Source organism: Nicotiana attenuata, unplaced genomic scaffold (genome assembly GCF_001879085.1).
Source record: "Nicotiana attenuata strain UT unplaced genomic scaffold, NIATTr2, whole genome shotgun sequence".
Lineage (NCBI taxonomy): Eukaryota > Viridiplantae > Streptophyta > Magnoliopsida > Solanales > Solanaceae > Nicotiana > Nicotiana attenuata.
Genome location: NW_017670484.1, coordinates 554,695 through 572,952, shown reverse-complemented (window position 1 = coordinate 572,952; position 18,258 = coordinate 554,695). Strand labels below are relative to the sequence as shown.

Below are 18,258 nucleotides of genomic sequence, written 5' to 3'. Positions count from 1 at the left end.
GACGTGAGTTATGCACTTCAAAAGAATGAAGGTGAAAGTGACTCATAACTGGACTATGCAAGAGTATTGGAAAGTGATGTATATCATGAATTGTACCCGACCAGATATAGCATGTGCTATTAGCAAACTGAGTCGGTTTACAAGTAATCCCAATCAAATACATTGGATGGCAATGAAACGAATTTTGGGGTATCTGAAACATATCTAAAATTATGCTTTGCATTATAACAAATATCCCTCGGTGATTGAGGGATATAGTGATGCAAATTAGATCACCGGATCATCTGAAGTTAAATCCACGAGTTGATATGTTTTCACAATTGGGGGTGGAGCAGTGTCTTGGAAATCATCCAAAGAAACATGCATCGCCCGTTCTACAATGGAATCTGAATTCATAGTTTTAGATAAGGCCGGTGAAGAATGGGGTTAAGGTCTAGGACAAGTCATCATGGCGGTAACTCTACCTAGCAGACTGGAGATCCAACGAGCTAGGTTCAAAGAGATCAAACAAAGTTATGAATGACGGTTCAACATTGTCGAACAACTCAACCCGTTCTCGTGATTAAGACAATGTTCACAAATCGAGGTAAAGCATTAAGGCTTTTTGATGAGTCAATAAAGCTTAAAGCTTTTTAATGATTTGCTAAGTCTGGCAGGATATGACCAGATAGTGTGTCTATAGGATTATACGTTTAGAAATCACATATGTGAGTGTGAAGTGTAAGCCGCTTCAAGTGGAATGAAAGTAAAGGCCCATTCTCTAAGCACTCATGAAACCAGGCGGTGTTCATGGCTGAAACGAACACAACCGTGAGAACCATATATGGTTAAGGATTGATTGTATGACTTATGTTGTCTAGGTATACAACAAAGCTCGACGGTTCAAAGATATCAAATCTACCGATTGACCGAGTATATCTGATATAAGTTCACTACGGAAAGTTCAAAGGGAAACCTACCTATCCAGATGCAATTAATTCTTGCATGGCAAACACACGCGCGTCCATGTATTTCTTTATTTTATAGTCATTCCACATTCATGTGGGGATTGTTGGGCTTTTAAGCTTGGTGTAGCTTAAAGAGGGTGAATGGGAAATGGAGGAAAAATGAAATATTTGAGTTTCACTCCTTGGCAAAGGGACATTGTTCCATATTGGAGGAAGAAAAGACTTTTGATGGGTATTTATACAATTGCTCTTCTTCTAGCTCTTAAAGAGTTAAGAAGAAGGCAGGCCTCGCGCTGTCGTCGTTGCTCGCTCGCTCGGCTCGGCTTCGGCTTCGGCTTCGGATTTGGTCAAAGATAGATTGATTAATCTTTGTGGACAAAATTTCTTTCAATTATTTAATTAATTAATGAAAATTCAATCCGGAATAACCCATGAACCGCGACCCGCGACCAGGTCCAGTCCGGTCCGTTTTCTTTCCCGGATTATTTTAAATCTGTTTGTTATTTCCCGCAATATTTCTGTTTCACACCTGTTCCAACAGTTATGGTTATTTCTGAAAGGTTTCAAACCTTTTCAGAAACAGTACCAAATGATCTATAAATATTCTTTGAATCCCAGAATCTTTATTTACAAAATTTTCTGATCTTCTTCTTCATCTGTACATAAAAATTCCCGTGTGTTTTACGGGTGGTTCGTTGTTCGTCGGCGTTGTTCAATTTCTGTCCATTAGTCCATAGGAAAAAATTGGAATTAGTAAAGAGACGTAAAGAAGCTGAGCATGGACTGCCTAGATTTTAGCTTCTTCTTCTTTTCTTTTTTTTTTCTTTTTTTTTTGGGGGGTAGGGGGTTGGGGGGTTGGGGGGGTATTTGCATGGTAATTAGGCACTAAAAAAAGGAATATAATATTGAAACGACATTTGACCACGAGATTTATGGAAGTAAATTGTGATTTTATTTTCACTCGCCAATCATATATAGACCACTAATTCATCTAAAACTTCTTAACAAACGCGAGGAGTATCTATTTTCACGGTTATCACTAATAAAAAATGATTTTCAACCCTACATTTACTCAAACAAGCTAGTATAAATTAACATCAAATCTTAGTTTCTTAACATAAAAATAAAAAAATAAAAAATACTCAATTACCTTTTACACTCCTCCAAAAATTCCACAAAAGTTTAATTTCTTGTTGAAACAAGAAATTAATTAAGACAAGTGCATGGCAAGGAGATACATGAATAATATTGTAGAAGTTGCACCAGCACGCTTTATTTCTCCTCGTAGGCTTTCCAATGCTCCAAAATTAGAGACAATTGCAGAAGAAGAAATTAAAATTCATCAAGATTTTATCGATCAAAAAGTATTATATGTTCTTTTACTTTCCATTCTTGCTTATACATTGATTAACAGATACACTATGGTTTAATATATAGGAGGTGGAGTCGAACCTTTTTGTTCCAATTTTGACATTCATTTTTCATAATGATATTGTAATAAGATGTTATGTTTGAAGAATATATAGTCAGAGATTGATTTTTGTTCTCAAATGCACTATGTATTGTCGTTTACTTTCATTCGTTGCGCCCAGAGGCAGATCCGGGATTTGAAGGTGGCGGGGGTACATAAGCGAAGTGCTCAACCAGTGCCCCGTCGGACTTTTAATCTTAAGGGTTTCGAGCAATATATGACCGTTTTCAACATATATACGATTATACATTCAGAATTTTTGCTGAAGATAACGGGGTCCGGTGACCCCTCTTCTACATGAATAGGTCCGCCTCTGATTGCGCCTGCTATATTGAAAAGAGTAATTTTTCAAATTATAATACTAAGAAAAAGGCTCATGACTATCTACTTGTTAAGAGTTACAGTATGAAGTCATGTTTGTTTTTCCTTTGTGTTTGAATTGCTAAGATATTGCAGTTGATTTAACTCGTGTTATTTTTTTACTATCATATTGTTTATACATATATTAATATGCTAGACACTTTTTTTTTCAAAATTTCAACTAATTCGTTTAGGTTTTTAAATTTTCTAAAGTTTTTAATGTAATTAGGGTATAAGAACCATGGGGTTGATTATGTATTGGAGGGTCTTGAGATGCTGATGGATGAGGATGACTATCATTGTATGGTAATACTAGGTCATCCTTCTCTTTTTCTTGTTTCCTTTTCTCCTAGTTCTAATTCTTTTAACGCAGAAATAAAAGATTAGTAATTAGATATGTTTGTCATGTCTACACAAGCATACTTTCAACAAATGATGCGAGTATGCTTCTCGTGAGCCGCGGGTCTATCGGAAACAAACTTCACAAAGTATGGTGTCTTAAGTACACACATGCTGTATTCTCAAAGGAAATATTATAGGACACCCAATGGAAATTGACCTCTTGAACACCAATAATAGCCTCTTCGTAATCTTTCATATAAACTATACAAAACATATATGCTTACATAACTCATCGGCAAAAGGTACAGTTGCGCTAACATATCAAGTCACAGACTGATTGTATGAATAGTTCGCAGATTCTGTAATGTATACTTTTGATCTTTTTGCTCTGAAAATATCTGATATAACTTCATTTATATACCAGGAGGTGTCTTTCAAGGAAATCTATCTGCACATATAACATTATGGTTATCTAAATAACAAAGGACTAATGTATGCAACCAATACAAGTTCCGACTACCATAGTACTTTTGAGTAAACATTCAATACTTGGATAGAAGGGGAGCCTAAAGTTGCTCCCATGTGACCAGGAGGTCACAGGTTCGAGCCATGGAAACAGTCTCTTGCAGAAATATAGGGTAAGGCTCCGTAGAATAGACCCTTGTGGTCCGACCCTTCTCCGGACCCCGCTCATAGCAGTAGCTTAATGCACCGGGCTGCCCTTTTATTCAATTCTTTGATAAAATATAACATTGATACCCTTGGATTAACTCCCATAAAATGGATTTAGTCATTCAAGCAACATCAAACCTTAAAAGATTGCACAAGCTAATTCCATTCAATTTCATCAACCTATACTTTATTGATCATTTGGATGAAATTTGAATATTACTAGTAGAAGACGAGAATTATCTGATTCATCTTGCAAATTCACACTAAATAGCTAGTTAGCTTACTTACAGTTGTTCATGTTACATATTCAGCCAGCAGTAGCTAGGATTTTGGTAAATTTCAGCGAATTCTGTTAGGTCTTAGCAAATGTTGAAGATACATATAGATCTTAGCAAGAAACGGATTACTGAAATGATATACCAGATTGTTTTTGTTTACTATTCCAACACCCAATCATAACCTTTATGAACACAGTGCGACCTCCTAACAAATATTCTGTTGTTCTCATTAATAAGAACTTCAGTTCGTTCATAAAGCCAAGTTTTTCAAAGAGGAATTTGCAATTTAGCGGTAGTAATACCTTCTAGTTTGACATGCCTTTCCTGTTCCATGATAAATTTGTATCTCCATAAGGCCTGCATAAAGGGGAGCTCAAATCAAAGTCTGCACAACAATGACTTCAATGGGATGTATAAACCTCTTAGTATCACTGAACCAAAGCTAGGTTAATAACTCTGAGCACTTTCTACAGAAAATATACTAATAATTTGCAGTGAGCCAGATTTTAAAGTCATCTTGGTGTCATGGAAAGGAAAAAACAAAAAGCTAGCAATATGTCAAGTTGTCAAACTGTTAGTCACCCAGAGGGAACTAAAACACAACAGTTTAGATACCCTATCAACAACCATCCACCCTCTCTAACTGGAGGCGATCCCCTTCTCAGAGTCCCTTCAGCCAATACTTGCTATTCTTACATTTTCTATATTCCACTGCAAGAATCTCCTGCAAACTTGTGCCTGTTTGCAGCCACAGCAAACGATTTAAGTCCTAGGGCCAGGCCTATAAGTGAAGACATTTCAACTTGTCACGAAGACGTGGGCAAATATTTTGGCAGAAAATGGAAGAAAAAAAGATGGGCCCTCCCCCCCACCCCACCCCACCAAAAACCATCATGCAGCACATGAAATAAAATTTCTTAAGTCATACTATGAATTCCGTACAGCAGAACTCCATCTTTTAAATTGGTGGGAGTCCAGAAAGCTTCAAAATTGTAATTATTAAATCAGATGTACCAAGCAAAAGTCAAGGCCTTGAAAAAGTTGACAATCTGTATGAAGCTCGTCCAAGAGGAACCCGTAATGAGAGTTGTTGAACCGTAAAATCTGCTATGGAAATAGAAAAATTTGAATCGAGGGAAACATCTTTGAACAATATGAAATTGAACATCCATCGGCTTCATTGTTGGATGAATAGTTTACCAGAAGGTGAGTTCTGAACAAAACATACCAGAAAGAATACATACCAAAATAATACCAGAAAGTATGCCCCTCTGAAACAAATCAACCGGCCTCATTTGATCAACTATTTGTCGTGCCTAGTTTCAGGGCTCCTCATTCATGCCGGTTCAGAAAATCAACCACCTCTTCTATGGTGATATTATCTATTTCAGCTCTGGTTCTAGACTTACGTTTCGTTAGAATGTTGGTTCTAAACTTTTGTATTATAACAATGAACTCACTCACCCTTCCTTCCACTCCCCCCCCCCCTCCCCCCCAAAAAAAACTAATTTTATTGGATAATTATGATCTAAGTTGCGCGGACTCTTCGATTTTGGTGCCATCCCCGTCCCGATACGAGACGGGGACGGGAGCGGGATACGTCCCGGATTCGGTCAACTGACTCCGGACACTTTGACCGGAGTTCATCAACAAATTTAGGAGAAAAATTGAGATTTTGATTTCTCAAAATAAAAAATAGAACAGATTTAGAAGAATGATAGAATAATGTCCATCTTGGAGAATGAAAAATTGAATTCTATAATATTCATGTAAGTTTTTTTTACAGAATATCTCTCAAAATTTATAATATTTTTATAGCTCTATTTTTTATTAGCCGAATCCCCACACCCGTATCCATATCCGGATCCGCACCCCCGACTCTTAAAATTTAGATTTTGCCGAATCCGATACTCGGATCATCCCCGTATCGGATACTCGCACCCGAGTCCGAGCAACTTAGATTATGATTCAAAGTTTTCGGTGAAACCATGATTTATCAGTCATAAGTAACACAGCCAGTCTTTTCCTTGTTTTTTCAATTCCAACAGATGAACCCAGCGGTATTAGGTAAAGAGTTGAATAAAAACATGATCATCTGGCCTCTCTGATATTACTGGCATAAGGGATAGCCGAAGTACTTATAACTCTCATCTGAACATATCATAATATAGAATCCTTAATGAGAATTCATCTCGAAGATTATTATACTTGATTCTAGCTCCAAGCTTCCTTTCCACAGGTGGGTGATCTTACAAGTGACTGTTACTAAACATAATATTCTAGTAACTTAACAATAATAATGCTACTTGTAAGATTGCCTTTTATTTACTTCAATTGATATCCCAAGCACAATTTAATCAACAGAAGGTTTGCTACCAGTTGTTGGTTGACTTTTCTTTTTTTCAATAACCAAGAATTCCTTTAGGTCACTTGGTGCACGGTTCGAAACTCAATGAGTAATGGGTCCGCCCCTCTACCCTTCTCCACTTAAATACCATGCTTTTATCTACAATAGGGTTCAAACTCGTGACGTGCGCCTAATGCACACATCACACACTGTGCTTTTACCACTAGATCAAAGCCCTTTGGGCACTAGTTTTTTGTTAACATAAAAACAAATAATGTTTAAAGAGAATAATATATTAAATCTCTCTTTCTCAATCTCTTTACATCCTTGGAAACTTTTTTCTAGCTAATTTATAATATGCTCAACTCTCAGAAAGGTAACTAATTACTTTCTCCTGGATTGATCAGGGAGGGACTACAAAATGTTACTGCAGCTATTCAACTAGTCGAAGGCTCTATGCTGCCAAGGGGAAGAAGATGGAGAATCTATAACTGTTTGTGATGATAACAGACCCTTGCCTGCAAAAACATGGTGGAATTTAGTCTAAACAAGCCAATTGGTTTTTCTGGACCTTTCTGTAAGTCGGAGGTGGACAGCCATATCTAGTAGAAAACCGCAGAGGACAATAGGAATTATATTAAGAGAAGCACCTGCAATGGGAAATGAAAAGGGCTCACACCTTCCTAGTGGGACAGTTTGACTAGATTGGGTCAATGGGTTTGATGTCACCAATACACTTCTCCATGAACTGTATCAGGCTGTCTCCATCATATCATGGGGAATCTGGAAAATAGAAATTGCTTATATATTGGCACCAATAAGCTTCCATCACAAGCTCAAGCATTATATACGTCGTGTTATACTAGATCTCATTTCTGCTTCTTTTCCCTCTGAGCAGATAAAAATCTACACTATGAATACCATTATTCAAACCACGGAAGCTTATCTTGACCTTCCAGTTCAAGATGCTTTGTGGGATATTAAACCAAATTGCAGCTGCTGATGCTCAACCATGATGAGTAAAGGCAAACCAGGGATCTGAGGGGTGTCAGTCTCCTGATTCCTGAGGACATCTTTGGGTGATATTACATTTGCTTGTTGCCTCTAAATGGATTATGTTAATAAGAACACTGCTGGTGTTAAGGGAAAGGAAAAGGATTTAAAGGTATGCTTGGTGAAACTCAATCTGAAGTCCCAACTATTTAACCATGTCATTTAATAAAAGTAAGCAATTGCCTTCTACAAGAAAATTATTCAAGAAATTGTAGAGATTAAAGGCTAGGAGCAGTGGATCAGACCGTGACTACACGACCTAACTAGGAACTCAAACTCAACAACCCCCCCCCCCCCCCCAAATATAAGATCAGGCAACTGCCAGAAAGCTAAACATTAAAATTTAAGCATGCAAAGGAATTAGGATAACTGAGAAGCCTGATAACAAATTGACACAAATACAAAACTTGACTATCCTTACATACTAGTACTAAGCTAGCTTAAAAACAAAATACTAAATGCATCTTAGCTAATCAATAAATCTACAATATAACATGAAGAAAAGCACTGCTAGCAACAATGCAATATTATCATAGCATACTTGGTTCAGTCACACATTGTCATCATGCCAGTTGACCTTTGCCTAACTTTTAGATGGACACATTTCATGATCCTTTTATTCCAGTCTTTTTATTCACGTACTTTTTTTTTAAGAACTTTGCATATCCGACGAGGAAAAAGAACAGATCTCTAAAATGTTCACGTTTTAAATAGGATTATGTGTTTATGCTTCCACTGTAATCCCTTAGCTAATCTCAACTGCAATTTCGCCTGTTTCTTAGATGGTCTAAATGGAAAATCGGCATCTCTATTTCCTTTTTATTGAAGGGAAGAGGCAGAGGGGGATGGGGTAGAAAGGATGCCCCCACATTACACCATGAAGCACATGTAAGTACAGAACAGGATTTTGGCAGATATAAAAGGGTATCTTGAAGCATTAATTTGTATATTGGCCCACATGAATGTTTACCTTGGATTTTTCACATGAAGCAATAAGAAGACAAAAGCGAGGAAGATAAATGAAGAGCCGACGGCAATGTAGGACATTCCAAGGAAGTTATTCCGGCCTCCCAGCCAGCTGGTTGTTGAAAGAACAAGTTTTTTCCTTCCACCAAAGCTGTATGTGTTGTAGTTGTTTGCTAGCTTCACCATAATTAAATCATCTTCATTTAAGTCTTCTTCAATTCTCCCATATAACTTACGGAAGCTAGGGAGAGCAGCAGTACGCATCCATACAATGAAATCCTCCTGATCACTTAGCTGGTTGATACCATCAATCCCATTCCAAAGAGGAAATATGATTCATGAAATAGGAGAACATTAGAGAAGAGAATTAGACAGAAGACAAATCCATATACTTTTGAAAGAGAAAGCTAGAATCACAATGTTGAAGTCATAATATATGCTTAACCAACGAAATCAATCCTTCACCAAACGACGTGCTTAAAATTCCAATACTTAAGCAAAGATTCAAAATGGAGAAAGTGATATAAACACTCAACTCATGAGTGCCACATCTAAGATGCTTAGTAGTGACTCAGGTACACGTTCATCCAAGAAAATATTAAAGTCTATAAAGACACAATTCATGAATGCATTATCTCAACTCATAGTGCCACATTTAAGAATGAAATCTAGCAAGAAATCTTAAGTTGACTGTTCTTATTTTTGTGAAAAGCAAGAAACTGCATCAGGGCACAAGAAACAGCCTGACAGCATCTGGTTGGGAATCTAGAACAGAGGCATAATCACTTTCCATGATCAGTATTTGGTCTGAATGTTAGTAGTGACTCATGTACACGTTCATCCAGGGAAATTTGAAACTTATTAAGATTGATACTTATTTTTCCATTGGTCATTTCATTTTCCATCTTATTTAGCCTAAGGATTCTAGCAGAGATATCGACTCAAAAATGAAGGACAGCTCCTTAATTTATATGCCTTGGTTTAACTTTCAATTTCATAAACATCACATATGTTTCATTTAACAGAAAGGAATAGTCAAAGTTGGTGCATCTGTCAAAAGGCCTTACAGGAATGTCAGGATCCAACGTTGCACCACCAATTAGAGACCCACTCTGGAAATTGAATGGATAAACATGCTTCCCAAATTTATGTTCACGATCACTTCTCCAAGCAATATTTTTCTTGTTAACTTTTAAAGCATCTATTCCACGGAAAAAGGAGTATGTGTCGTTAAACAAGCTCCATGCAATCAAACCACAAGGAACAATTGGGAGACCATTATTTTCGCCTTCAGGGTTGCAAGAACTTGTATCTTTGTACTTTAGACCGTGTAAAAGCTGTTTATCACTTCTGCTTTTAACATACCTGGATAGAAAGAACCAAGCTGAGTCAGAAAAGAAAAATTCCAAGAAGATAGAGCATGAAATGTACTTCAAACAGAGGAATAAATTTATGAAAAATGTACTAGCACCGCAGCACTCCAAAAGGAAATGGGTGAATAAAGATAATAGAGAAAACAAAATGGTACAACTAGTATAAAATGCAATAAGAATGTGGCATAACTGAGAAAAGAATCTGCTATTGCAAACATATAATTAAAAAAGAGAGAGAGAGAGAGAGAGAGAGAGAGAGAGAGAGAGAGAGAGAGAGAAACTTATAAATGTTGAGATACTCAACTAATTTAAAATGCCACTAATTCCAATCTTCCATCAACTTAAACTTACCAGCAAAAGTTGGTACTTGAAAAAAAAATGAAACAAAGGAGATAAAAGCCTTCACCTTCTGTGGTTCTGGTAATAGTTATCGAGTTGATAATAAATGAAAATCGGAGCTTTCATATTTTGAGGCACCTGCACAGAGACAATTTACAAACACAAAACAAATCAATGAAAAGGATAAAGGAAAATATTCAAACTAGAGAGGATTGCTCCAATCATGGAAATTCCATCAGGAGTAAATCAAGAAGGCAAAGGTTGGCTGTGCTTGCAGAGAGAAATGAAATGATGCAGTATACTGCTGAGCAATCAGCATCATGGATTGAGTGATACAATGTCAAACACGTTATACCTCAATATATGGACACAAGAAGGAATGTAAACTATTTCCCAAGCAATACAAATGACGGAAAATTTTCTAGAAGTTGTTCGTTTTTATTTTTTTATATAGGTGAATTTTGAAGAATTATTTGTGTAATGCACAAAACTTCAAGACTTGAAAAGAGAGGTAGGAAATTTAGAAAAATTATTCGTGCAACACACAAAACTCAGTCCAAGACTTGAAAATAGAGGTAGGAACAGAGTTGCACAAAGTTTTAAACTCTGTCCAAATCTATATGTTAGAAGAGCTGGTGAAATAACATTTCCGGAATTTAATGGTTGCACAAAGTTTTAAACCCATGTTAACGCTGCAAGTACGGGCTACATAGCTTTTAATAAAGTAACTGAGGTTCCATTTACTCTATTAATTTAGAATTTTTATAATACTTATGAAGCAAGTATGCAGTGACATGTGGATGTATGATAACATAAAACATATAGATTATTTGTATAAATCACTTTTCCTAATTCAGCACTTCTTATGAAAGTATAAGCTAATAATGAAGAACTAGCAAAACTAAGTAAGATCACCACCACAATGCTGTTTTTAGGTTCAATATGAATTGCCAGCAGCTTTTTGGATATTTTATTACCAAAACAATTTTCTACTATTTGAAACCAGTGGTTTCCCTTATTCATTGAAAGAAATTGGAAGGGTTTGGCTTATACAATTCAATGGGGGGAAAGGGGCTTTCAAGCCTTCCTCGTTCAACAAAGACTTCCATAATTTATATAGTTTCCTTATTTTATTTTAATGTGTATGTAAAGCTCTCTCGGAAGGAAATGAAGAAGAATTTTATTCCAAAGATGCACTTTATCATCATGTATCAGCTAAGAATGCTGCTATTGCTGCTTTTTCAGTATCAGGTTTGGTGAGTATCTATCACAGAACCTAATTGTTCAGACAATTATTTGATAACCACCTCATTGCTTAGATAATAATATGCTATCTTTTGATAAATGACAATTATACGGTATTTGGCTACACCTTTTTTAACTATTTTATCCACAACAGTTTGCCATGGTTACTATACACCTTCAAAAAATAAGACCTCAACCCTTCCATGATAAAACATTTGGCATTCTGAAAGTAAATAATTATATACACAAATATACAGGACTCTCGCTCGAAGTGAATACAACCACTTAACACATTATGACAACACAAAAATCAAGGAACTTACCTTTGGAAGCTTTACAACGAAGACCAATATAGCGTGTGAAAATAGTAGTATTGGGACCTTCTGCGATTCTTATCTTATGCATGTATATATGTGAGAGTGTGTGTGCGCGCGCGTCTATTATTTTTAGAAAATCTATGGGTATTTCTGCAAAGAATGCTCAAATACTACTTGTATAACCTTCTCAATCCCCGGGGGGGAGGGGAGGAATACTCAATACTACTTTTTTTTTAATTTATGAAAAGGTAAAGTTTTTTATTTATAAGTACCAAGAAGGTACCAATTCCTCAATACCACTTTTATTTCACTAAAGCCAGCAGATTGGTGCCAGTTAGATGAAAAATTACAGGCGAAACAGTTTGAACCGGAGTTCTATAAGATTGTGTCATTAGATATTCAGCCATAAGGTTTAAGCGATTCATATCAAAATTGATTTTCGATACACAGAATGCTTTCATTAGAAGCCAGCAGATTACTGATGCTGTTTTTATAGCAAATAAAAGCTTGTATGCTATGTTAAAAGAAGGTAAACAGGGGCTGATGTATATACTGGCCGTGGAGAATGATTACGGCCAGGGAAGCTGGAGGTTTCTACTCAATGTACGAGCCAAAACAAGTTTTGGTATTGAAAAGGTTTTTTACTGGGGATAAAGTGGTAAGAAATTGGTGTTCATGGATGAACTTCTACGAGCAATCAAAGTGTACATCCTCATCACTGGACGTCCAGAAGAATGCTTAATGAAGTGTCATTACAAGCTATTTCGGAGTGGATAAGAGGTGTACAGGTAGGATGGAGCATAAATAAGTCAAAGCTTATATAATACTAGTTCTTTGCAGATGACACATAATATCTTATAAGGTGAGGAGAATCAACATATGATAAAGAGGCATGCTTGAATGTGAGCTCATAACTTGTAATGAAATATCACCTTTAAGTATCGCGTACAATTCTTCGACACCGAGCTATCTTTAATGTAAGCAACTTTTTGGCCCTTGAGATGATCTGGCACACAATCTGTATCATATCTGTCAACAATCTCAACAACCTGCAAATGCTTTTCCGGTCAACGATCTACACCAAACTTATTGATCAAGAATGGCAAACCAACAGATTACGCAAACAGATTAATAATGTAATCAACAGAAGAGCTAACGCTTACACTTTCAGAAGCATGAAGACAGAGAAGTCCAATTGGAATAAAAATGACGCCTATCAAGAAAAACATTGAAATGACCTGTTAAGAGACGTAGTCAGAATAGTTCAATACCCCGTCATTTTAGAAAAGAAATGGGTCATTTCAGAGAAAGACTTCTTCTCATTTAATTACCCATGCTGGTGTCAGGACAGGTTTACATGCTGGGAGATTTTGTTGAGTAAACTGATATACAGCTGCAAATGTGAGAATGAAACATGTCACTATTTAGCCTCAACTTCTGTAATTTATAGATTATGAAGTATAAATAGAGTTGCATTAGTCTAAGCTTATGAATAATACTGAGAAATGAGGAAGATCAATTGGAAACTGATGATAATAATGCAAAGAAGAAATCAACTAGATGAGTACCAATCAATATAGAACAAACGCTTAATTGAAATAATCATAACTTGATATTTTGATTGAAGATGCATCAGCAATCCCAATGTCACAATCACATAACCAATTGTCCAATTCTATATTTTCGTAGAGAGATGGCATAATGAACTCCTCAAATTCACATATTCTCCTCTTATATGCTTATTATAAAGAAACAGACCTACCAAGACTCTAGTGACAATGGTAACCTTTAGTAAGTGTAGTACAATAGGAACCTATCTTCCAAAGAATGCTTTCACGCTATTGAGGAAGCTTATTTGATCCCGTTACTTCACCCAAAAACAGAAACTATAACCAACAGGTAGACACACCAAACTCTTACTTTATTATGGACATGGACGCTATATCTCTCTTCATAGGAAAGTCACGCTCGCTTGATCCTATCAATTACTTTGAGTTCATATCTTAACATTTCTGTAGAAATCAAGCAAGTCCTCTGGTATTAAACATTTTCTTCACCTAACTATTGTTAAAACTTAAATGTGTCCATACTAATACCATGACTTGATTATATGTCTTGCCTAATATCTCTATAAGAATTGGGTAAAGGCCCATTAAAGGTCTTAATAAATACGAGAAGGATGGCATAAGGTCACCGCCCTAATTCATATTAATAGTATCCTCATAATTCCTTCCCAGCTAATCTAAGGGTCAACCAAGGCAAACACGATCTCCATCACCGATTAACACTACCATTAAGTCCCCATCACCACATACCAGAAACAACTAATAACCATCACAAACCACAACCCTACACAATGCTGTTACAACTTACAACTCAAAACTCAACCTCTATCAACATAACCCAAAGTGCCACCAGCATAACATCAACAACACCCACAAAAGAAACATTTATTAAGTATTTGAAAACAAGAAGAAATTTTCTCTAGTTTAACAATTGACAGCAGCTATAACAAATTTACATTTTCTGAATATTTAGTTCGGATCTACTCCTTAAAGTACCTGGCTCGCTGAGAGAAAATTTCCACCTATAAGAGCTTTTTCTTCTTTTTCTTTGTTTTTGTTGGTTTTAATTCATAGTATTCATGATGGAAGGTTATTCTGCTCTATAACATCAATATGCACTCTCCACACGTCAAAACAAAGAAAGTTGAGGACTTCCACAGTTTTTCCATTGCTGAGATCTATTATCGCGTTTTGCATGTCCTTGACAATTCAAAGCAGGCGCAAAGTTTCTCAAGTTGTGGCATATCAGGTTATCTATCTATTATATTAGTAAGGGTAAGACAACTGGGCCTAACGAGATCCCAGTCGAATTTTGGAAAGAAGTGGGTCGGGCAGGCTTGGAGTGACTTACTAGTTTGTTTAATATCATTTTCAGGACAAAGAAAATGCCCGAAGACTGGCGGTGGAGTTTGATGATCCCATTGTATAAAAACAAGGTGATATCCAGGACTATAACAACTATAGGGGTATCAAGTTGCTGAGACATACTATGAAAGTTTGGGAGAGGGTGGTGCAGAGGAGGGTGCGACGTAGTGTTACTATTCCCGAGAACCAGTTCGGATTTATGTCGGGACGGTCTACTACAGAAGTCATTCACCTTGTGAGGAGATTGGTGGAGCGGTACAGGTAGAGGAAGGACTTGCATATGCTATTCATTGACCTAGAGAAAGCCTATGATAAAGTCCCGAGAGAGGTACTATGGACATGTATGGAGGCTAGCGGTGTCCCGGTGGCATACATTAGGGTGATTAAAAGGACATGTACGAGAGACAAAGACTCGGGTGAGGACCGCGAAAGGAGACTCGGATCATTTCCCAGTGGAGATTGGGTTGCATCAGGGATCGGCCCTTAGCCCGTTTTTGTTTGCCTTAGCATTAGATGTGCTGACGCGACACATACAAGGGGAAGTGCCATGGTGTATGCTATTTCCTGATAACATAGTTCTGATTGACGAGACGCGAGGCAGAGTTGATGCTAGGTTGGAAGTTTGGAGACAGACGCTGGAGTCTAAAGGTTTCAAGTTGAGTAGGTCAAACACTGAGTACTTGGAGTGCAAGTTCATCGATGGGATGCATGAAGAAGAAATGGAAGTGAAGATCGGTACTCAAGTCATCCCTAAAAGAGATAGTTTCAAGTATCTTGGGTCTATTATTCAAGGCAGCGGGGAGATTGACAAGGATGTTACTCATCGTATTGGAGCGGGGTGGATGAGATGGAGGCTCGCCTCGGGGGTTTTGTGTGATAAGAATGTGCCACCTGAACTTAAGGGCAAGTTCTACAGAGTGGTGGTTAGACCGACTATGTTGTATGGGGCTGAGTGTTGGCCCATCAAGAAGTCCCATGTCCAGAAGATGAAAGTAGCTAAAATGAGGATGTTGGGATGGATGTGTGGGCATACCAGGAATGACGATTAGGAATGAAGTTATTAGGGACAAGGTAGGAGTGGTATCTGTGGAGGAAAAGTTGTAGGAATCGAGGTTGAGATGGTTCGGGCACGTGAAGATGAGAGATATAGATGCTCCGGTCAGGAGGTGTAACGGGTTGTCCATGGCGAGTCTAAGGAGGGAAAGGGTAGGCCTAAGAAGTATTGGGGAGAGGTAATTAGGCAGGACATGTAGTTGCTTCAGCTTACCAAGGATATGACCCACAAAGGTATGGAGGTCGAGGATTAGGGTTGTAGGTTGACAGATAGTAATGTGTTCTTCCTAGGCTTACCAGTAGTACTAGGACTATTTTTGTATTATCTTATCATGATTCTTTATTATTACATGATGTGTCATTCGCGCTCGTTGCCATATTACATTGTTGTTACCATAGTTTGTCACTTGGCTGCTTTATCTTATCTCCACTGTTCCTTGAGCCGAGGGTCTATCGGAAACAACCTCTCTATCTTTATAAGGTAGGGATAAGGTCTGCGTACACACTACCCTCCCTAGAGCCCATTTATGGGATTACACTGGAGTTTTTGTTGTTGTTGTTGTATATTAGTAGGTAAATACTCTTTCCCATTATGGATAGCAAAATATGGCCGATCGTTGTGGGTATAAGGGTAGATACCTGGCACCAATTTATTATTAATTTTTTTCTGATTACAATCAAAGGAGTTTTCTTTCCTTAAACCCTTGCCCCAAAATCTTAACAGAATTTAACTATGACAGAAAACCTGGCTCATAGGATAACTGAATCTTTTTGCACTTTGAGCTTACCATTATTCAAATGTTGTCGAACAGGACGGGAACGAGATTCTACAGATTCTGCACCATTTCCTGACAAAGTACCGGCTCCCTCCACATCCATTCAATCAAATAATCCAGGAGTTCTCAAACAATAATACAAACGCCAGTAGAATCCACTCAAGAACCTGCAGCTGGAGCAAAAAATCTACACACCGTAAATTTTACATTCCAATTCCCATTCAATCTAATGTCGAAGTGCCATTTGGCTGCTGAGAAAATCTGTAAGAATTGAAATAATATACTCCCTCTAGCCCACTATGTGGCCAGTTTCCCTTTTAGTCTGTCCCAAAAATAAATGATACATTTCTATATTTAGAAATAATTTAACTTTAAAAATTTTATTTTACCCTCAACGAGATAATTTATTGCCGTAAAAATATCAATGGCTTGTTTTAGATCACAAGTTCCAAAGCTTCATCTTTCTTAAACTCCATGCTCAGTCAAAAAATACCACATAAAATGGGACAAAGTGAGTAGTAAAATTGAGCTCCAACATCAAGAAAATTTACAAATCGGAAATAAAACACTATGGATGTGTTTGGTATAAATAAAACCAATATTCCCATATTTGGTCAAAATAGTTTGAAAAATATTTTCCCTTAGAAAAACAAGTAAAATGACTTTCCTGGTGAGAGTAGGAAAAATAAGTTCTTTAAGTTGCATTCCGCGCTGATTGTCTCCTCTCCACCCCCAACACCCTCCACCCCCACCCCAATCCCCGACACACCCCTAAACTCCGTCCGGACCCCCACCCACTCCTCCACCCAACCGAACCCCCACCCCCAACCACCCATAGTGTATGCCTTAGATTATTATATAAATGTATTTTCTGCTTAGTGCACCGAGCTGCTTTTTTTTTATCAAACACCACAAAATAAGCAAAAAAATCACTTATTTTCGAGGAAATATTTTCCCTTCATAACAAACAAACACTAAAGACTGGAACAAGTGGATTTTATCGAACCCATCTGCTATAATAACAATAATAGAAGTGCGATCAAGCATTCAAAATAGGACTTGTTAATTTACCAAAACAGCTAATTTCAAAAGATCATACACATGGAATTGAGCTACAAAATCGAGATTCTAGTTCAATTAAGGCCGCTCTAAAATATAGCAGAAAAACACTAAATAGTGCAATTCAAAGACGATGTTAAAATTCATACCTGGGAAACAAAGAATTGGAAAATTGAACTAGTACAATGGTTGATATAACTGCGAATCAGAATCTATATGGGAAATCGATGAATGTGAATAGAAGTTAATGTGAGAGATTGCTTTTGACAGAGGAAAAGCATAGTGAAAACACGCATATATACGTTTCGAGCAACGAGGTGAAAGTCTCCCCATACAAGTCTTCCTTTTTCGTGGTATTGTTTCTAAAAACGAAAAAAAAAGGAAAATTCTAAAACAAATACGATTAAGAAAACATTTACTAATCCAAAACGTTTGTCATTTGTTGTACAAAAAAAAAATGAAAATTATTTTCTAGTTTTTCAAAAAAAAAAAAAACCTCAAACCAAACACAACTAATGAATTTTTTTCCAATTTTTGCAAAAAGTGAAAACAACTGTGATTGCATAGATATTCTAATCAAATAGTACCAATATATTTTCTAAGTTAAGAACAACTGTATCTATTATAATTTTTTTTTTTAGAAGAATTACCCCAAATAGTCGTTCATCTACCATCTACCGCTTAAACTAAAAATAATCGGCCGATATCTATATATATATATATATATATA

General features: G+C 36.9%; 1 protein-coding gene across 4 annotated transcripts; it reads right to left on the bottom strand.

Annotated features, from left to right (window-relative positions):
• Window positions 1-3,258: 3,258 nt before the first annotated feature.
• LOC109240093 (putative ALA-interacting subunit 2) lies at window positions 3,259-17,884 on the bottom strand. Of its 4 annotated transcripts, none has more exons than XM_019406714.1 (10): window positions 17,678-17,884; window positions 16,482-16,656; window positions 13,042-13,103; window positions 12,874-12,948; window positions 12,643-12,759; window positions 10,216-10,286; window positions 9,504-9,801; window positions 8,441-8,730; window positions 4,373-4,427; window positions 3,259-3,568 (listed from the first exon to the last, which is right to left on the bottom strand). In XM_019406714.1, exons 2-9 carry the CDS (start codon window positions 16,570-16,572, stop codon window positions 4,376-4,378), a joined length of 1,056 nt encoding a protein of 351 aa, XP_019262259.1. In that variant the 5' UTR covers window positions 16,573-16,656; window positions 17,678-17,884; the 3' UTR covers window positions 3,259-3,568; window positions 4,373-4,375. The 4 variants fall into 4 exon arrangements, with proteins under 4 accessions (XP_019262259.1, XP_019262258.1, XP_019262261.1 ...); XM_019406713.1 differs by having other exon boundaries at window positions 16,482-16,642; XM_019406716.1 differs by having other exon boundaries at window positions 3,259-3,564; window positions 16,482-16,642.
• Between the last annotated feature and the right edge of the window lie 374 nt (window positions 17,885-18,258).